The sequence below is a fragment of the Cydia fagiglandana genome, chromosome 13 (assembly GCF_963556715.1).
Source record: "Cydia fagiglandana chromosome 13, ilCydFagi1.1, whole genome shotgun sequence".
In the NCBI taxonomy this organism is placed as follows: Eukaryota; Metazoa; Arthropoda; class Insecta; order Lepidoptera; family Tortricidae; genus Cydia; species Cydia fagiglandana.
This window is the reverse complement of record NC_085944.1, coordinates 324,970-347,246: the sequence shown is the minus strand read 5'-3', so window position 1 is coordinate 347,246 and position 22,277 is coordinate 324,970. Positions and strand designations below refer to the sequence as shown.

The following is a 22,277-nucleotide window of genomic DNA, read 5'->3' as shown; positions in this document are numbered from 1 at the left end:
GAACTAGAGAAATGGCACTAAATTTAACCTTAAATGAAATTTAAGCGGGAATAAAATTTTATGTTTTATCATTAACGTACGATGCTTAATGTCTACTTTTATGATTCCAAGACCTCGTTAAGTTTTTACAATGCTATGACATGAACTCATACTCGTAAAAATTATAGTGGCCATCAAAACAACAACCAGAAGCGTTTTACCACAACGGGAAACCACGATATCCAAGTCACTAGTACAAGAAACGATTAGTAGGTAAACAGGAATCACCCCTGTTTTTCTAAATTCGTCGACAGCTCGCAAACCCCGGCACGTGCCGACCCCTCACTTCACCCTCTATTTGCCGACACACCACCGAAACTAAAACACTCGTTCACTGAACTCACCGTATGCAAAAGCACAGTAACTATTGTTTTGAGCAAGTGCGTTGAACCTGGAAGTGTGGCGGACGCACGCGGCCTGCGCGGCGGTCGGAAGCGTACTGGCGTGATGCGTTCCGAACGATCCCCACGCGTTCAGTTACGTAAATTTTACTACTGAAATTTATGTCGTCTGCTTCGCGAATCATACTACTATATCGGAACATGAATTGACAATGAATTGAAGGCGCCACTTATATGACCTGGCATTCGGATATCTGTGTAAAAAAAAAAACAAATTTAAAGTCTAGACAATTAAACAGCGCTTACGTAATAAAAAGGTCGCGGTCATTGCGCGGTCAATGAACTGTAGATATGCTCTCAAACCCGTTGTTTCTTCGCGAAATGACGCTGGCAATTGAATATTAATGACGTGACGTCATGTGTTACCATCTAATTTAAAAAACTGATTTTAGCTTGAGTACCTATATTTTTAGTACCGGTAGACTTAATAAGGATGCGGATACTAATAAAATATAGTAGGAAACACTTATTGCGTGATTTGGGTCAAATCAAAACCGAAGTGGAAAACTGCACATGCTTAAAGAAAAAACATTTCACTTACGCTACAGTGTTGTATTGTTTAATGTTTCTAGATATTTATTGATTCGAAAAAAATGCCTTTTAACACAACCATATTTTACCCTAACTGCAAATTTGCATGGCTGCCTTATAAATGAATTCATTCATAATTTGTCCATGCAGTTTTGCAGCTCGTCGTACGTGTGATATGGTATTATGTTTCATGTAAGAGTTGGGTAAAGGGTTATATGACTTATATCCTATTCCAATAGTAGGATTTATGTTTATTCTAAATGATTTTGGAGCAATCGAAATAGTCAACACTCGCTAAAGCCTATAATTTTTTCGTTATTTTTTTTCAAAATCATAATTTTAGACGCCTAGCCAAGATGGCAATCGTACAAGTACATAAACAACCACAAAAACCAAACGAAAAAAATTTATCGAGATGACAGATGATACGAAAAGTCGTGTGACTATTTCCGTAGTATTTAAAATGTCTTAGATTGGCGCTTTATATGAACGATTGTCATCTTGGCGAGTCCTCCTGCTAAGTAAATGGATGTGTCCGTACGGTACCGATATCCCGAGTAGGTACAAAGCGCTCAGGAGCGGGTTTCAGAACGCGCCCCGGTATCGATCGAAAAGCGCGGGAACCGGGAACGCGGGAAGCCGGGGCGTCGCCATGGCGACGGGCAAGCCTCCATTTACGCACTAATTACGCGCTGGACTAGGGTTTTCATTGGATTGGACGCAACTTTAAATTGCTCATTATACTACATATATTTAACTACAATAATTAATAAGCAATGAAGTTTAACTACTTTCCTTTCCAATATTTTTTCTTTGAACGACCTAATATTACAATACAATTATTACACGCACGTACATTTAAAAAATAGATTTTTTAATTTAAAGTTAGTGAAAATTCTAATGTTTCACATGTGACATATAGGTACCTACCTATACCAAAATCAATCATTCTTCTACCAAACTGCTATATCTGCATACTTAAAATTCGCGCAACATCGATTTCCAATTCACTATCACGTGAGCACTTAATCTTTGCTTGTTCCATATGGAACGATCCAATATTAATGTTGCACCTCACACGACACGTGCTCTGCTTAGCGTGTTTCACAGATCACTTGCCTGACAGAATAGGGGCTTCAAAAATGTGGATGTCGGCGCCCGATCGTAAGATCAGGCAGATCGTAATGTTCCTGTGTAATGTTTTGACGATAGTGACATTAAACCAATGTATAGGTAGGATAGGTTTGTTAGGTTGTTTCAGATGCCCGAAGGGCAAACTGCCCAGAAATATAAATAGGGGCCCATAAATAGGGACTCCGTCGACTCAGGGAACGAGTCAAAGATTTTCACGGTTCACGATATGCCTAGGAATTTCACGATATGCCTGATCTTACGATCGGCCGCCGACATGGACATTGTGCGTGGCGGTGCAATAGGGATGCGGCATCACGGCAATATATGAGCTGTACCTAGACATTATACAAGACGAGTCTATCAGGCCAATTAGAAATACTAATAAGAATATTAGTTTTGAGGTGTAACTAAATGTAAGGATAGGTTGTGCATGGTATAATATGGACGATGAAACTGAGAGGGTGCAGCTCGCATAGTACCGCGTAATATGCCATACCTATATATATTAAATAACAGATAGGCGTAATTTATCTTTAAAATTGAGAGCTTAATGTGTAGTTGAGACAAGTGAGTTGACCTCGTAGGGTTTCGTAGTTTATTATGTAAACATTTTATAAAGCGGAGTCTATAAGGGGAAGTCGTGAGCCCTCTTGATTTAGTGCGTATCTACCTGTAAGTATTCCGGTTAGTACCTGCCGCCGGGCGCCTAGGGGATCGTCCTGTGGGGCGTCACTTAGGTGATGAGATTCATGATGAATCGGTGGATCTTTTTACGATTTGTGAAAAAGGTAAACTGGGAATAACTTATCCCTGATCCCTACTAATATTATAAATGTGAAAGTTTGCCTGCCTGCCTGTCTGTCTGTTACTTACCTCTTCACTCTCAAACCACTGAACCGATTTATAGATGAAATTTGGTAAGGAGATAATTTGAAAGCCGGGGAAGGATATTTAGGCCAATTCGAACACCGATATTAGAATGACATCTACATGATGTCATTCAAATAACGTGATGGATTTCGCTCCTACAAGTCCGTACACGCACTGCCGCGAGACGCACGGTTACTTAAATGACATCATTTAGATATTGTTCTAATGTCAGTGTACGTTCAAATTGGCCTGTTATGTTAGTACTAGTCGCGGGCAGTAGCTATGTAGGTTATTTGGTTAGTAGGACTAATCCTGCACACTCAGTAACTGATAATTGATCGATCACCGTCGTATTTAGGTGAAACAACGACATTTTTTCCTATTTTTTAACTTTCTGCTGAGGGCAAATTTAACTCTCTACAATCATGGTTACCCTACAAGACCTAATTAATAAACATAAAACCTCTTTAACTGTAATGACAGAATTTGATTACGAAGAAAATAAACTGTCAAACTTGAGTGAGATACGAGTTTTCAAAAGTAACCAGACCGTGATGACAGTGATGACATTCAATTTGACACAGAATATCGGTAGTTTAGTATTCTAATTTTAGGGTGACCATGCATGTCGTAAATAAATTTATTAATTTTTTTTCAACACAAATAGAAAATTAACGTTAATCTCACTAATACTGATACGAAACAGTTGCTTATAATTTACAAAATGCGCAGTATTAGTTCTGCTCACGTCTCCTGAATCACCCTGTATAAAAACCTTTTGGTATTAATAAACTGCATATAAGAGATAGACCACAGTCAAGTTCATCGCTTGACCGCGGTCTATTAATACAAGCATTAGAAATCGGAAAGCCCGGAATAGCATAAGGTGAATGACACAGACTGGTCAATACAATAACACACCTATAATACAACCATAGGTAGGTACCCATTCATGATTGCTTGCTCTTTCTAACAGCTGATGCTGAAAGAGGTGGTTGCGTAATAAGGCCAGGTGGGGTATTAGAGCTTAAAAATAAGAGCTTGATTTGACATTTCTCAACTATTGGACGGTAGTAAGTACTATTAGTTATTCTGTGCTATTGGGCACAAGAGAAACACCTTATAAAGCAAAATCCCGCGCTGCGTCTGTCTGTTTGCGTATTTGTAATATACAGTGTGTTTTCTGTATCAGCGTGACATTCCATTTCCAACTGCAGCTGCAATACTGTTCATTTTACTATGGAAACGCGTCGCTGTCATTGTCAATTTCCATAGTAAAATGAACAGTATTGCAGCTGCAGTTGGAAATGGAATGTCACTTTAAGGAGCAATAAATTAAACTGTAGGCTGTACTCCTCAAACTGACCAACATTTGTTCAGCAACTTTTGAAAATAACTCATGATTCGATTTTTATTACACTTTAAAGTTTATTCTAAGACGCAATGTATTGCAAATTTTGTGATGTTAAAAGCGTGACAAGTAGCGTCAAACACACTGATGTCAGCGTACATTGAAGGCAATATTTATTTTGTATGAAAAAAAGCGGCCAAGTGCGAGTCGGACTCGCCCATGAAGGGTTCCGTAACAGCAAGTAACATAATAATATTGCGGTTTACGGTTTATGACGTATTCAAAAAAAACTACTTACCAAATCTTGTTCAAACCAATTTTCCGTGGAAGTTTGCATGGTAATGTACATCATATATTTTTTTTAGTTTTATCATACTCTTATTTTAGAAGTTACAGGGGGGGGGGACACACATTTTACCACTTTGGAAGTGTCTCTCGCGCAAACTATTCAGTTTAGAAGAAAATGATTTTAGAAACCTCAATATCATTTTTGAAGACCTATCCATAGATACCCAACACGTATGGGTTTGATGAAAAAAAAATTTTTGAGTTTCAGTTCTATGTATGGGGAACCCTAAAAATTTATTGTTTTTTTTCTATTTTTGTATGAAAATCTTAATGCGGTTCACAGAATACATCTACTTACCAAGTTTCAACAGTATAGTGCTTATAGTTTCGGAACAAAGTGGCTGTGACATACGGACGGACAGACAGACAGACAGACAGACAGACAGACAGACAGACAGACAGACAGACAGACAGACAGACAGACAGACAGACAGACATGCCGAATCTATAAGGGTTCCGTTTTTTGCCATTTGGCTACGGAACCCTAAAAAGGAAGTCTAAAGGATTTATAATTTTTAAAAGTTGCTGAACAACTGTTGGTCACTTTGAGGAGTACAGCCTTTAGTTTAATTTATTGCTCCTGTTACAGGAAGCACCCTGTATATGTTCGCGATAAAACCCAAAACTTACTGAACGGATTTTCCTGCGGCTTTCACCTATCGATAGAATGATTCTTGAGGAAGGTTTTTGTGAAATTTGTTAACCCGCGCGAAGCCGGGGCGGGTCGCTAGTATTATATAGGTAGTACTTAAATTCTACTGAAATTTTAAGGTAAGTACATTACTATAGGAATACCTATATTTTTAAGATTAATTAGACCATGAAGAAAGACATCGCGATTAAATCGGACTAGACGGAATATTTAGGTACTGGTCTCAATAAGGAATAAGGCCTTGTACGTTTTCGCTTACTATAGTGCCTTTGCGAATTCTTGGGGTTGGCCGAACGGATCCTAGGCCCTAAAGTGTGTCGTGGCGTGACAAAAATGTCGGGAAACTCTAGGAAGATGACGATGTCACGATTAGACATTGACTTTCAAACTGAATAGATTTCCTATTTCAAGACATATCAAATCAAAGTCAGATGTTTAAGTTCTAATGCCTCCGGAAACGGACGTGATGGTGAATTTGATAAGCGGCACGCAGAATGCATGGTGCGGCTTGGTGTTTAAAGGCACGCATGGCTTATGTGTAGCATATTGTGTAGGAAATATTGTCAAATGGGGTAAACCCGGTCCATGACGGGGTAACATTAGACAAGGGAAATACCCCCCAATTATATGTGCAGCTGGCTGTACTGATTATATACAATATTAAGTATAGAACTAGTCTTGAGTCATTCTTATAACTAAGTATTAGCTAATCACATAAGTTCATAGTGAAAACTTGCGATTTTCATAATGAATACCTATGCGAGGGCATACAGAAGCACTTAACGATTATTCGATGTTGGCGATAGGCTCTTCAGGTACCCCCAAGTCACAAATTAGAATCTTGGCGTAGGATATAATTTTTTTCATTTTCCTTTAGGTATTTGAAACTAAATCGTATCTAAATCGTAATTGTTGAATTATTTATCCCGAAATCATTCGAATACCTATATTCGAATGATTTCTAATCCTATTCGTAATGATTACGCAGTTCCACAAATAAATGCTCAAGGTCGTTTCAAACATTTTATGAGTGAAGTGGCTAGCTGAAATACCGAGTAGGTACCTACTATCACTACTATCGAGTAGATAAAATTAATATGCAAGCACTAGAACGGCGGGGCCTTTGATCTAGCGAAATCATTCGCTCGTATGATTTGATGGACTTAATTGACCGAGCTGTGATTGACGAATGATATGGCCAGTTTTAGTTCATCGTTAGCGGCGTCGTGATGGAATAAAAGTTGCACAATTTAGGAGTAATAAGAAAACGAAGGCAAGTTGACATAAAAATTATAATATATTACGAGTATGTACTACCTATGTATCAGTTTTAACAATCATCAGTTCATCACCTATACCTACCGAGAAGTTTTAATTTGAATAAAAAATCTTATCATAGGATTCTATCTCTCTGACCTTCCAATTAAGACCTTCACATACCTTAAACTTTGAATTACAATAAGACATGTTTCTTAAATTTTGAAATGACTAGACCTATTTTTAATACCAATACTCAACTGCTACTATTTTTTATTCCTGATAGGCACGTAGACAGATATAGGTACCGGTATTTTTTCTGAAATCGCTTCTTATTAAAGCATGCACCGTGCAATTTGTTCCAGCCCCCCGTGATGGATGGAGCGCGCTCATAAATTCACACCTGAGTCCCGGAGCCCCTAGCTGAGTACCGGAGTACCCAGGGGGAGGTTGCTGTGACAGGTAAGGTAAGTTAACGACGTGATCTGCGAGATTGATGTTTGATTATTAGGGAAGAATATAATATGTAACTGAGATAAAAAATGCTGTTCAATATTAAAATGGTTTATGGTATTAAAATATAATAGTGATCAATTCGGATTACAAAATATCAGAAACTTGGGTTACAAATTAAATCGAATTAAAACTAGTGCTAAAAACAAAAATCAAAGTTGGCGACTTCCATAGTTTCAAAGAGTTCCACTTAGGGTTACCAGATATACATTTAGAATTTCCTGACAAAATTCCTGATTTCTGAATATTGTTCCTGACATTCATATTTTTGATATGACGGGGAGGGGGGGTCTAGCCGTTAGCGATGGCCACCCATTAAATTTATTATTTGTATTAATTTAAGTACATAATAAGATTAATAAGGTACTTTACACAAAACTATGAATTCAAAAAATTCCTGACATTTTCGTGTTCCGTCCCCATTCCTGACAAAAGGCCTAAATTCCTGTGACATGTCAGGAAAATTCCTGTCATCTGGTAACCCTAGTTCCACTTCCATCCTCTAAGTATCTATAGGAACCCGGTACCCTGGCCAACCCATTTTTAAAAATTTGCCGCGTTTCTCTATTGATGGAAATAACTTGCCATAAACTATATTTAAATATTTCCCTTACTTCACAAGATAAAAAAACCGGGCAAGTGCGAGTCTGACTCGCGCACGAAGGGTTCCGTACCATAAAGCAAAAAAAAAACAAAAACAAAAAAAAAGCAAAAAAAACGGTCACCCATCCAAGTACTGACCCCTCCCGACGTTGCTTAACTTTGGTCAAAAATCACGTTTGTTGTATGGGAGCCCCATTTAAATCTTTATTTTATTCAGTTTTTAGTATTTGTTGTTATAGCGGCAACAGAAATACATCATCTGTGAAAATTTCAACTGTCTAGCTATCACGGTTCGTGAGATACAGCCTGGTGACAGACGGACGGACGGACGGACAGCGAAGTCGTAGTAATAGGGTCCCGTTTTACCCTTTGGGTACGGAACCCTAAAAAGGACTAAAGTACCTAAGCACGACAATTTATTGTAATTCGCCGACTGTTATCAGGTTATCATGTTTAAACATGATTACTATTACCTATTACATATTATTTTAAGTATAAGCTCTTGGCTTTTTTGGATAATCAATCAATCAAAATAGGTGCTTCTTCAATATTTATTTTATTAAATAATAAATGGACATCTCAGAAAAACACAACATGCAGGGGAATCCCCTGAAAACATGCAAGCATTGAAAACGAAATAAAATCCAGCTTTTAAAGATATGACTTGAACAGACTCATCACGACACTGACAGCTGTCAATGTCAAAAATCCTTCCAACTTCGTTTGATATCGATCTGTCAGTGTACGGGGTCGGGACGGGGAAAGTAAAAATGGGAAAATAAGCTTTACCTTTTGCGTTGACTTGAGTTACGTTATCCTCATCACGAGCACTACTTATAATTCCACCGGCGCGCACATTAAAAGCTTTTAGCGACAATGAGGTAATTCGTTTATAATTAAAAAAGATAACGCGTCACGGGACCCGTGCTTGGGCCGCGGGCGTGGGGTCACTGCGAGTTGCCAATAGGAAATAGTTGTTTATACCGTGGTGCGTTTCAGATAATATCCCATGAGCATCGGAGTTGGAGGCTGGGATCGGAGGCGCGCGCTCGACCATGACGCGCCCAGGCCCTCCCAATGAGAACTTGCCCACGGTACGTAGCGCGTTTTGATTATTAATAACAAAAATCGGACGCTATAATTTTTTTTTTAATTATTACATTCCGCGTCCGACAAAAACAACGCTATCTTATCTCTAATAGATAACATTGTACTCACAATTCTCGTCCAAAATTCTGTATTTGACCATGTTGCGATTGTTACGTGTTAACACGACAGCTACAAGACTTCAGCAGGAAGTACTGAAGAAATAAGAAACAAATGAGAGATATTTCCTCTTGATGATTAATGGGTATTTCTATTTATGACAGCAAAAAAGATACATCCTAACAGTATATGTATTACAAGAACACTTAGAGTTCAGAATTAAATTGTATTCTTAAAAGAAAGTAGGTATTATTAATCTTTTTCATACATTATACAGTAAATAGAATCAGGCGTTACTTTGTGGAAATCCATATCATCGGATGACAAGCAAAAGTCACTAACACCATTGAAATTATTGGACAATAAACTGTATTAGAAGTGTAATAAAGTACATTGTTACTTTAATTTTTTGATAGTACTTAGTGACTTTTGCTTGTCACCTGACGATATTAATGAATACCAAAATTTCACTGCTAATCTGTGAAAAGATAATGTGCTAGTCAATCAGTGCTAACCCGTTATGCTTGCGTATTTTTTGCATGCATGCGTTTTTTTAATACATTATACAGTATGAGAATTCTTTCAGAGAAGAATTCATTCCAGGTAACCCTCTAAAAACATGTAAGTGAAAAGGCATATTAACTGTTATAAAACTAGTTTCAGGAACCAATGTTAGTAACATATTACACGGGAAAATGTATTAAAAGTGATCATATTAAGCGGATTTGACTGTACTTAAACCACCTACAATTAGAACTGCAACTATACAGTGTGGAAGGATAAGTCGGGCCCTGAAGGGAAACTACCTTAAATCCTTAAGCTGGCTCATTTTACTTAAAGGAGACATTCCTTTATTTTTAAAAAGAAATAAAACTGCATTCAAAGATTTTCTAAAACTCACTTGCCTCGCCCGGGACTCGAACCGACTAAAAATTCAAAAAAATAAACACATGCAATTTTATTCTACTAGTCGGTACAGTTAATGTTTATGATAACATTTCTCCAAGAAACATTAGGTCTTACACTCGTCTGTCGTACAAAATATCCATAAAATCTAATAAGTAGTCAATGTTTTCTAGACAAGCCAAATTTAAGAAAAAATTAAAAAGATTTTGAATGCACTTTTGTTTCTTTTTAAAAATAAAGGAATGTCTTCTTTAAGTAAAATGAGCCAGCATAAGGATTTAAGGTAGTTTCCCTCCAGGGCCCGACTTATCTTTCCACACTGTATATCGCAATGCTGATTCTTACTTGTTTCTATATTTGGTTATCTTATTATTCAACACTAACAATCAAGCCACAACACAAAGGACAATAATTAATAAATAAACAATATCAACATGAGTCACCGAGTGATGGTGGCGGTGGCTTGTTGGCTGCAGTATGTGGTCTGTTTTCAGCGCTCGTAGGCCATGACGATTTTCCTGGGAAGTGACAGTGTACGTGGATTATTAATATGTTAGTGTGAGGGTCTTTCCTGATGGATGTGATGATAAAAAAAATAGATAAAGTCTGTATTGCATGTGTGTGTAGTTTACATCGAAGCATAATTATAATAAATTAGTTAAATTACTATCATTTCATTGGCAATCATTTATGCTTAATATTGATAACAATTAAATGTTGGTGTCAATCAATCAATCTTTGGGTATTATGGCTCTAGCAATGTGGAATGTTGGTGTCAATAATTGACAGTTGTCTCTCGGACCACAAGATCAATCAGGGCCGTGTTGCATAATAGACTACACTAATATTACAAGCGGAACTCCTTTTCTAATTTGACTTATTAGAAAAGGAGTTCCGCTTGTAATATTAGTTGTAGTTTATTATGCAACACGGCCCTGATCTCAAAAAGTTGAAAGTAATTTACAAGCTTATTGATATGCAATTAATGTCTGTTTAGTTAATAAAAATATGGAATATCAATCTGAATGCTTTGATAGCACATGCAATGGGGGCTTTGGTTAACTTCTTTACCCATACCCTCTAGCCACTCAGACATCAAAACTTGTCAATTTCAATGCATTTTTGATTTGTTAAATGAAGATTAAAATTAAAATAGAATGGGAGACCATTTTATAGGTTTCTAGGTGGCTAGAAGATATACTTTGTTATTTTAAAAAGTTATGTTTTATATTTCCTAGTCATATTCTTCAGGAAATAGCCCTCACTAATGTAGCATTGCCTAACCTGTGATGACCTAAAATTCTCAATGCATTTACTCTAAATTATCTAAAACATAGTGCAAAATGCAAGCCCTTAGCACTTAGTAAAACCAATATTATGATCATAATTCTTGTGACTTGCAAGTACCCATGCAGTTTTACATAATTCTATTTTGAAAATATTGAATTGAAATAGCCTTTATTTCAGATAAGTATTTTGTAGTACATTTCATTTTGTTGTTAACATATATATATCTAATCTAACTTTATATCTGTATGCCTTTTGTAGGCAAAGGCCTCCCCTAACTCTTTCCATTTATCCCTATCCTTTGCTATTGTAGTCCAGCAACCTCCTGCTGCGCTCTTAATCTCATCATCCCATCTTCTTGTTGGCCGGCCACGCTTCCTTTTTTTGTCTCCAGTAAACCAGTACATTATTGCTTTAGACCACTTTTCTCTCCCTCTAATTGTGTGACCTGCCCATTTCCATTTTAACTTCTTAATTGTTGTAGTAATATCTTTTGTTTTAGTACATTTCTTTATATCTATATTTCTAACTTTATCCGATAGTCGCTTTCCCATCATACTTCTCTCCATAGCGTTTTGACAAATTTCTAGCTTTTTGTAGTGGGATTTGTTTAGTGCCCATGTTTGGCAACCATAAGTTAGAACAGGAAGAATACAGGTATCGAACAATTTCCTTTTTATGGTCATACTCATTTCCTTATTTTTCATAACTTCTTTTAGGTTCCAATATTGCTTCCACCCGTTTCCAATACGTCTGTCTAGTTCTTTCGTAGTCAAGTCGTGTGGGGATATAATTTGACCTAGGTATAAGTATTCGTTTACATATTCGATCTTGTTGTTGTTGACGTAAATGGGTTCCTGTTCTCCATTGGTCATGGCTTTGGTCTTCAGAGTGTTCATACACAACCCTACTTTTTGGCTTTCTGTATCTAGGTCGCATATCATTTCGTTCAGTCTGTCTTTGGATGGTGAGATTATTATCAGATCATCCGCAAATCTTAAATGCGAGAGGTTTTCGCCATTGATTGATAATCCGCATTCATCCCAATTTAGTTTACGAAATACCTCTTCTAAGTCTTAGCCGTGAAGAGTTTTGGTGACACTGGATCGCCTTGACGGACTCCTCTTCCTATTTTAATTTCTTCACCCTCTCTGTCCAACTTAATTTTGGCCTTGCTGTTTTCATAAACGTTTTTTAGGATTCTGGTGTATTTGATTTCAACTCCTTGGTTTATTAGGGCTTGCCAGATTTTGTCATGTTCAAGTGAGTCGAAGGCTTTGCTATAATCCACAAAACAGCAGTAAAGGGTGATATTGAATTCCTTTGCTTTTTCAAAGAGTTGTTTAACCACATATATATGGTCCAGGGTTGAATATCCGCTCCTAAATCCTGCTTGTTCCCTCGGTTGACTTTCGTCGAGGATCTTGGTCATTCTATTGAGGATAATTTTGGCGAAGATTTTGTATATATTTGACATCAGGCTAATGGGGCGGTAGTTGTTAATGTTGTTTTTGTCACCTTTTTTGTGTAATAGTATGATTGTCGAAGTAGTCCATTGATTTTGAAAATATACTGTATAATAAATGATATAAAACTATTGTGAAAGATTCATCTTATCAGTAGAATATAAGAATAGTAGAAGTGATAAATTTTTGCTCCAATAAAACAATAGTGTATTATATTTCTATGGCGGATCTCTATTGTTTCCCAAATAGTTTTAAGTCATAACTCATAATGTATTGTTTGTCCGAATTTTCGTTAGTCATAATTGGTTTTTTCTCAGAAACGCGTAACTTTTCAGGATTGCCATAAAACAAACCTAACCTAACCTACTCGTATCTATAGAATAAACTTAGGAAATTCCTGAAAAGTTTATGGTTTCAGTTTTATGACTAACAACAATATGACAAACAATACATTATGACTTAAAACTTTATGGGAAACAAAGGGAAGGAGGGAGGGGAGGGGGGAGGGGAGGGGGGGAGGTGATTCTAGGGCACTTTCCACGATTAAAGTGTCTGCTATTGTACAAACAGCAACACTCCTAACTGTACATTAGTGGACCTTATTACAAAGGGCATAAAGTCTACCAATACAGATACAGATTTTTTATTGGTAAAAAGGTACATTTTACAAGTCATTCGGTAATATACAATATAAGTTAAAAGGGAGGGTGTTTGTATAAAAATATTCTTCCTAAGCTTGTACATTTGATATTTGATGGGCTTTGGGTGAAATACTAGCATGATTTACACCATACTAGGAATTTTCCTCTCTCGCTCGAGCCTTCCTTAACTTAAATATGCATTGTGCTTAAAAATATGCAAAACCCTTTAGAAATCACTAGAGCCAAGTATACTGCTCAAATAAGTAGTAGTTTTAAGGTATTTATGTATGGGCCATTAGTTGCCTGAAATTAAGATTTTCATTTAATTTCAAATGTGAAATCACTGTCACATGTAAGAGATGGAAGAATATGTGTGTATGTATGTGTGTGTGTGTGTGTGGTAATGTTAAATGATGTGCTTCATTTTATGAATTCCCTTTAGCCTTTAGAGGACTTAAGATTCACTAACAACTAAGAATTGTCGCCTTCTTCATAAAAGTTTTAAACAATCACAGTTTGGAAAGCCAAATGTGTGCCTATGAATAAAATACTCTTACTATACTTAGTACTAATAGTTATCGATCATAATAAAATTGTTGTTATCCTTAACGATGAAGCAGGAAAGACAAACTCTTTATTTGACCCATATACCGACAGAACACTTAGGGTCGGTTGCACCGAGCCATTTGTCGCCGTTACCACAGAATAAATAATAGTACTACCGTACAGAAAGGACACTTCCTACAAAACCGAAGTTTGACAGCGATTCAGGGACGAATCATGCTATCGCTTTCTAATGTATGGCACTATCCCTATACCCAGGCTATTTAGGGTTATCGAAATTCAAGTCATTTTCTTATTTGTGGTCGTGCACGTAAAAGGACTTCAAGTTGTGTCAACCCTAATAATTGCTCGGAGCAATACTGAGCCGAACGGAGCTGAGAATGCCCGAAGCCAGGAGTGTCTCCCCACTGACATTACATCATTGGCTAAATGTAATTTTATTGGAATTTTAATAATTAATAAAGCAAAATCTCAGCAGTGAACTAAATACTTTATAGTTCACTGCTGAGTGGTGTTGATCGGTCGGATAATTGCGGTTGGTGCAACTGGCCCCTAACTGACCTTATCTCTTTGCACTAAGGCTTACAATCAGTTGTTAACAACAAAGTATTTACGATAGGTCTTTCATTTTTATTTATCTGACTTTCCAGGTAAAATTGGTGGTGGTAGGTGATGGTGGCGTCGGCAAGAGCGCCATTACCATCCAGTTCTTCCAGAAGCTATTCGTGACGGATTATGACCCTACCATCGAGGACTCCTACATACAACATACGGAGGTCGACGGGCAATGGTGCATCCTCGATGGTGAGACTAAATTCCTCCTTTTTAGGGTTCCGTACCTCAAAAGGAAAATACGGAACCCTTATAGGATCACTCGTGCGTCTGTCTGTCTGTCCGTCTGTCACAGCCTATTTTCTCGGAAAATACTGGACCAATTAAGTTGAAATTTGGTACACATATGTAAATTAGTGACCCAAAGATGGACATGCATTTTTTATAATTTTAAAATACAAAAGAAACGAAGTTATTTAAGAAAATTGCCAAAAAATTACCATTCCCCCCACTTTATCTCTGAAACTACTGGGTGTAAAATTTTGAAAAAAATACACAAAATAGTTCTTTACCTATAGATGACAGGAAAACCTATTAGAAATGTGCAGTCAAGCGTGAGTCGGACTTATGTACGGAACCCTAGAAACGTGAGTCCGACTCGCACTTGCCCGGTTTTTCATTAATAACAAACACGACTTAATTGCGTAGCAAGAAACTGAAAACCGTGAGTGTCGCGTGCCGACGCAATGGCTTCCAATTAAGTAAAGTTTTTAAATATCTTAGCAGCCTGTTTACGTGGACGGCCGGCACACTGCTGCCCACATGGCTTGCCATAACAGAAATTTCGTTTGTTCTACGGCGCTGAGAATGTTCAATATGTTAAGTCTAGTCCAGATTATGAGGTTCAAATGGCACAGTTAATTAGATCTAAATTAGGCTAATTTAGATGTTGCTGTACGGTTACAATCCGTACTTTATGCTTTCAAAAGGGGTCTCTATTGTTTCCCAAATAGTTTTAAGTCATAATATATTGTTTGTCCGAATTTTCGTAAGTCATAATTGATTTTTCTCAGAAACGCGTAACTTTTCAGGATTGCCATAAAACAAACCTAACCTAACCTAACCTACCTACAGAATGACATTACGAAAATCCTGAAAACTTAACGGTTTCAGTTTTATGACTAACGATAATATGACAAACAATACATTATGAGATTATGACTTAAAACTTTATGTGAAACAAAGGGACCCCTTTCAAAAGACGTTTAAAAATATTGTCATTTGATAATTCGGTGTTTGATTTGGACATTCTTTGGTTTTGACATTTTGACAATTCGGTGACGATAAAACATGGCGCCGATTCTCATCGTCTGTTGTCAAATTCAGGGCCTTGACTTATTTTAAATTATCCAAATACAATACCACATTCTTTAGGTCATATGTATGTCCAAAGTGAGAACTTATTCCCCTATTATTTTCCAGTACTGGACACGGCGGGCCAGGAGGAGTTCAGCGCGATGCGCGAGCAGTACATGCGGAAGGGCGACGGCTTCCTCCTCGTGTACTCGGTCACGGACCCGCAGTCCTTCCGCAACCTGCGGCGGTTCCACACGCAGATCCTGCGCGTCAAGGACAGGTAACACGCGGAAGTAGCATATAGCGATCAAGGCTCAGCAATAACAATTACATTTAAATTGTAAATGTAAACCGTCAAGGTAGTTTTTGGCTGGCCAACTTAGATCCCTGGGACTCGGAGTTAAATAATACTTAAAAACTGACGATTTTTGACCCCCCTCCCCCCCTAAAATCATCCAAAAGCCATGCTTCGAATGACCCCGTTTCCTCCTACGACACCATCATCCGATGTCCAGATCTCAACCCCAATTTGAAATGACGTAATTTATGAATAGCCCCCGAGGCATCAAAATGTCCCGGATCCGAGTCACGTCATCTGCCTTTTTATGGCGCAGAGATGATGACGGAGAGGAGCCGATAATGAGCCTTAATTAATTGATACATAATATGAATTGCAGGGACTCGTACCCGATGCTGCTGGCGGCCAACAAGGTGGACCTGGTGCACGTGCGCGCCGTGAGCGAGGAGGCGGGCCGCGAGCTGGCGCGCGCGCTCGGCGTGCCGTACATCGAGACCAGCGCCAAGGAGCCGCCGCTCAACATCGAGCGCGCCTTCCACGAGGTACAGCTTACCGAGACGTTCGCTAGATGACGCTGGACCAACAAGGTGGACCTGGTGCACGTGCGCGCCGTGAGCGAGGAGGCGGGCCGCGAGCTGGCGCGCGCGCTCGGCGTGCCGTACATCGAGACCAGCGCCAAGGAGCCGCCGCTCAACATCGAGCGCGCCTTCCACGAGGTACAGCTTACCGAGACGTTCGCTAGATGACGCTGGACCAACAAGGTGGACCTGGTGCACGTGCGCGCCGTGAGCGAGGAGGCGGGCCGCGAGCTGGCGCGCGCGCTCGGCGTGCCGTACATCGAGACCAGCGCCAAGGAGCCGCCGCTCAACATCGAGCGCGCCTTCCACGAGGTACAGCTTACCGAGACGTTCGCTAGATGACGCTGGACCAACAAGGTGGACCTGGTGCACGTGCGCGCCGTGAGCGAGGAGGCGGGCCGCGAGCTGGCGCGCGCGCTCGGCGTGCCGTACATCGAGACCAGCGCCAAGGAGCCGCCGCTCAACATCGAGCGCGCCTTCCACGAGGTACAGCTTACCGAGACGTTCGCTAGATGACGCTGGACCAACAAGGTGGACCTGGTGCACGTGCGCGCCGTGAGCGAGGAGGCGGGCCGCGAGCTGGCGCGCGCGCTCGGCGTGCCGTACATCGAGACCAGCGCCAAGGAGCCGCCGCTCAACATCGAGCGCGCCTTCCACGAGGTACAGCTTACCGAGACGTTCGCTAGATGACGCTGGACCAACAAGGTGGACCTGGTGCACGTGCGCGCCGTGAGCGAGGAGGCGGGCCGCGAGCTGGCGCGCGCGCTCGGCGTGCCGTACATCGAGACCAGCGCCAAGGAGCCGCCGCTCAACATCGAGCGCGCCTTCCACGAGGTACAGCTTACCGAGACGTTCGCTAGATGACGCTGGACCAACAAGGTGGACCTGGTGCACGTGCGCGCCGTGAGCGAGGAGGCGGGCCGCGAGCTGGCGCGCGCGCTCGGCGTGCCGTACATCGAGACCAGCGCCAAGGAGCCGCCGCTCAACATCGAGCGCGCCTTCCACGAGGTACAGCTTACCGAGACGTTCGCTAGATGACGCTGGACCAACAAGGTGGACCTGGTGCACGTGCGCGCCGTGAGCGAGGAGGCGGGCCGCGAGCTGGCGCGCGCGCTCGGCGTGCCGTACATCGAGACCAGCGCCAAGGAGCCGCCGCTCAACATCGAGCGCGCCTTCCACGAGGTACAGCTTACCGAGACGTTCGCTAGATGACGCTGGACCAACAAGGTGGACCTGGTGCACGTGCGCGCCGTGAGCGAGGAGGCGGGCCGCGAGCTGGCGCGCGCGCTCGGCGTGCCGTACATCGAGACCAGCGCCAAGGAGCCGCCGCTCAACATCGAGCGCGCCTTCCACGAGGTACAGCTTACCGAGACGTTCGCTAGATGACGCTGGACCAACAAGGTGGACCTGGTGCACGTGCGCGCCGTGAGCGAGGAGGCGGGCCGCGAGCTGGCGCGCGCGCTCGGCGTGCCGTACATCGAGACCAGCGCCAAGGAGCCGCCGCTCAACATCGAGCGCGCCTTCCACGAGGTACAGCTTACCGAGACGTTCGCTAGATGACGCTGGACCAACAAGGTGGACCTGGTGCACGTGCGCGCCGTGAGCGAGGAGGCGGGCCGCGAGCTGGCGCGCGCGCTCGGCGTGCCGTACATCGAGACCAGCGCCAAGGAGCCGCCGCTCAACATCGAGCGCGCCTTCCACGAGGTACAGCTTACCGAGACGTTCGCTAGATGACGCTGGACCAACAAGGTGGACCTGGTGCACGTGCGCGCCGTGAGCGAGGAGGCGGGCCGCGAGCTGGCGCGCGCGCTCGGCGTGCCGTACATCGAGACCAGCGCCAAGGAGCCGCCGCTCAACATCGAGCGCGCCTTCCACGAGGTACAGCTTACCGAGACGTTCGCTAGATGACGCTGGACCAACAAGGTGGACCTGGTGCACGTGCGCGCCGTGAGCGAGGAGGCGGGCCGCGAGCTGGCGCGCGCGCTCGGCGTGCCGTACATCGAGACCAGCGCCAAGGAGCCGCCGCTCAACATCGAGCGCGCCTTCCACGAGGTACAGCTTACCGAGACGTTCGCTAGATGACGCTGGACCAACAAGGTGGACCTGGTGCACGTGCGCGCCGTGAGCGAGGAGGCGGGCCGCGAGCTGGCGCGCGCGCTCGGCGTGCCGTACATCGAGACCAGCGCCAAGGAGCCGCCGCTCAACATCGAGCGCGCCTTCCACGAGGTACAGCTTACCGAGACGTTCGCTAGATGACGCTGGACCAACAAGGTGGACCTGGTGCACGTGCGCGCCGTGAGCGAGGAGGCGGGCCGCGAGCTGGCGCGCGCGCTCGGCGTGCCGTACATCGAGACCAGCGCCAAGGAGCCGCCGCTCAACATCGAGCGCGCCTTCCACGAGGTACAGCTTACCGAGACGTTCGCTAGATGACGCTGGACCAACAAGGTGGACCTGGTGCACGTGCGCGCCGTGAGCGAGGAGGCGGGCCGCGAGCTGGCGCGCGCGCTCGGCGTGCCGTACATCGAGACCAGCGCCAAGGAGCCGCCGCTCAACATCGAGCGCGCCTTCCACGAGGTACAGCTTACCGAGACGTTCGCTAGATGACGCTGGACCAACAAGGTGGACCTGGTGCACGTGCGCGCCGTGAGCGAGGAGGCGGGCCGCGAGCTGGCGCGCGCGCTCGGCGTGCCGTACATCGAGACCAGCGCCAAGGAGCCGCCGCTCAACATCGAGCGCGCCTTCCACGAGGTACAGCTTACCGAGACGTTCGCTAGATGACGCTGGACCAACAAGGTGGACCTGGTGCACGTGCGCGCCGTGAGCGAGGAGGCGGGCCGCGAGCTGGCGCGCGCGCTCGGCGTGCCGTACATCGAGACCAGCGCCAAGGAGCCGCCGCTCAACATCGAGCGCGCCTTCCACGAGGTACAGCTTACCGAGACGTTCGCTAGATGACGCTGGACCAACAAGGTGGACCTGGTGCACGTGCGCGCCGTGAGCGAGGAGGCGGGCCGCGAGCTGGCGCGCGCGCTCGGCGTGCCGTACATCGAGACCAGCGCCAAGGAGCCGCCGCTCAACATCGAGCGCGCCTTCCACGAGGTACAGCTTACCGAGACGTTCGCTAGATGACGCTGGACCAACAAGGTGGACCTGGTGCACGTGCGCGCCGTGAGCGAGGAGGCGGGCCGCGAGCTGGCGCGCGCGCTCGGCGTGCCGTACATCGAGACCAGCGCCAAGGAGCCGCCGCTCAACATCGAGCGCGCCTTCCACGAGGTACAGCTTACCGAGACGTTCGCTAGATGACGCTGGACCAACAAGGTGGACCTGGTGCACGTGCGCGCCGTGAGCGAGGAGGCGGGCCGCGAGCTGGCGCGCGCGCTCGGCGTGCCGTACATCGAGACCAGCGCCAAGGAGCCGCCGCTCAACATCGAGCGCGCCTTCCACGAGGTACAGCTTACCGAGACGTTCGCTAGATGACGCTGGACCAACAAGGTGGACCTGGTGCACGTGCGCGCCGTGAGCGAGGAGGCGGGCCGCGAGCTGGCGCGCGCGCTCGGCGTGCCGTACATCGAGACCAGCGCCAAGGAGCCGCCGCTCAACATCGAGCGCGCCTTCCACGAGGTACAGCTTACCGAGACGTTCGCTAGATGACGCTGGACCGGTCAAGGCGGTGTCTACATCGCGCTAACGGTGTGTCGACGTACAATCTATATGTAGTGGTGACCTGGAGTTGGTACATTGCGCGGCCTGTTATGAAATAGTGAGATCTCGCTCGCTCACCTCAACATGCCGTACATTGAAACCAGCGCTACGGTAACATCGAGCAGGCCTTCCACGAGGGTCGAGGGCAGGGAGGGATAAACGTAGCTGCTCCCCCATATAGATAATTTTTTTTTAACTAGAGTCTGTTTGGAAAGAAAACAGTCGTGTAATGTATTGGCGTCTACGAATCTGAGGGTCTACGGCCACGAAAACCGAAATTCAATCCAAAATAAAAATAAATAACTTAAAACAACTAACTAAAAACTGGTAGAATTTATTTTTCTAAGATAGTCCTTAATTTAAAATTAATTAGATTAAAATGAAAACATTGTCCACAGCTCGTCCGAATCATCCGCAAGCACCCCCAGCAGGAAGAGAAAGACCGCCGGCGCCGGAAGTTCGGCAAGTGTACGCTGCTCTGAGATCCATTCGCGGCTAACTTCACGCAGGTACCGTTCGCTGCTCTGAGATCCACGCGTGGCTAACTTCACGCAGACACCGTTCGCTGCTACCTTCAAGCTGTGAGTGCGAGCACAGAACAAATGTGCAAGACGCGGAAAGCAAAAAGAGAATCATGTTTCATTCTCGAAAATGTTACGAAAATTGCACAAGAAATAAAGAAAGTGGGAGTGGAAAAATTTCTTTTCCACGGTAATATTAAAATTTTCCGAAATAATATCATGAGGAAATTTTGCAATTTTGGAAGCTTAATTCGTTGAAAGTAATTTCACCCGAAATTTTAACATGGCGGTTACAAGACTACATAACATAAGATGTCCAGAGATTATTCGACTAAGGGCTACTTGCGCCGTTTATTAACCCGGGGTTAACCGGTTAAATCAGGAGTTACCATGGTTACCATTACAATTTGACACAGGGTTAACGGTTTAACCGGTTAACCCCGGTTTAGTGGGATGGTGCAAGTGGCTCTAAAATAACGTGAGTAGCCGGCTAAAAATAATTTTAATAATTTCTCGGTTCAAGTGCCCTAAGGGTGGTATTCCACCTGTCCAATTTCTTTGTCCAATGTCATTACGTCTCACTCTCTCATTAAGCAAAATGTGAGACGCAATACACATTACCTACACAAAGATGGAATACCACTGTTAATGGGATTATTTTACTTCGATATTTAAAAATTATGTGGACTGTATTCAAACGAAATACGAGACGAGATACGAAACGATATACCGTGGAACTTAGGACAGGCTAGGTCGATTGGTAAAAGCACTCACCTTGCTGAGCTGTAGATGACGGTGCAGCTCTCGGTGGAGGCTGGCGCAGGCTTCTCAGACCTTCGGCTCGTCTAGACTTACCTCGAATCCGAGTTACCTGGACCAGCGTGGACACCGAAACGGAGCAGGAGCAGTGCTTCTTCAACTGATTAGCCTTCCACAATGAGTACACACAGTTTACAGACGAAATTGAATCTTTTAGATGAACCGAGACGATAATATTCGAAAATAATAACTAGCGCAGCGAGATGCGCCCGACATGTTACATTTGCGATACGAGAAGGGAAAAAAAGGGAATATATTTTTTTTTAAAGTTTGAACGATAATGTTGCCAGGCGAAATTATTTTAAGACTACAATCCTTAACATTTTCCGCCCACCAAAATACAACGTATTTTCCACAAGTTTGTACTGTTATTGTCAACTGAGGATAAAATAGAATCGATATGGCTCAGGGTTTATTTTCCTATTACTATATATTTTTTACTTTAATCTAAATCTACGATAAAATTAATACTTATGACTATATGATAGTGAATTAACACTAGTTTTGTAAAGGTAAGGGACACAGTTTAACTATCGGACGTTTAAGTTCGCCCGATTCTGTGCGAACTGTGACAACTCGACAAATCCCGTCACTTCCTGGATGGAGTTGTATCACCCGGCCAATTTTCCACTTCATGGGGCTACATTGCTCATTGACAATGAGCACGAGCGTCCCGACGACAATG

General features: G+C 43.2%; 2 protein-coding genes across 2 annotated transcripts in view; one reads left to right on the top strand and one right to left on the bottom strand.

Moving 5' to 3' along the window:
• LOC134669942 (rab9 effector protein with kelch motifs-like) overlaps positions 1 to 8,503 on the bottom strand; it is a 55,243-nt gene extending 46,740 nt beyond the window's left edge. Inside the window, exon 1 of the mRNA XM_063527569.1 lies at positions 8,489 to 8,503. The gene's annotated coding sequence lies outside the window, so the exon portion shown is untranslated. The remainder of the gene's footprint in view (positions 1 to 8,488) is intronic.
• Positions 8,504 to 8,657: 154 nt separating this feature from the next.
• LOC134669943 (ras-related protein M-Ras-like) lies at positions 8,658 to 20,749 on the top strand. Its single transcript, XM_063527570.1, has 5 exons — positions 8,658 to 8,793; positions 14,420 to 14,573; positions 15,804 to 15,957; positions 16,355 to 16,517; positions 20,651 to 20,749. The coding sequence occupies exons 1-5, from the start codon at positions 8,755 to 8,757 to the stop codon at positions 20,732 to 20,734; spliced, it is 594 nt and encodes a 197-aa protein (XP_063383640.1). The 5' UTR covers positions 8,658 to 8,754; the 3' UTR covers positions 20,735 to 20,749.
• The last annotated feature ends 1,528 nt before the right edge of the window (positions 20,750 to 22,277 follow it).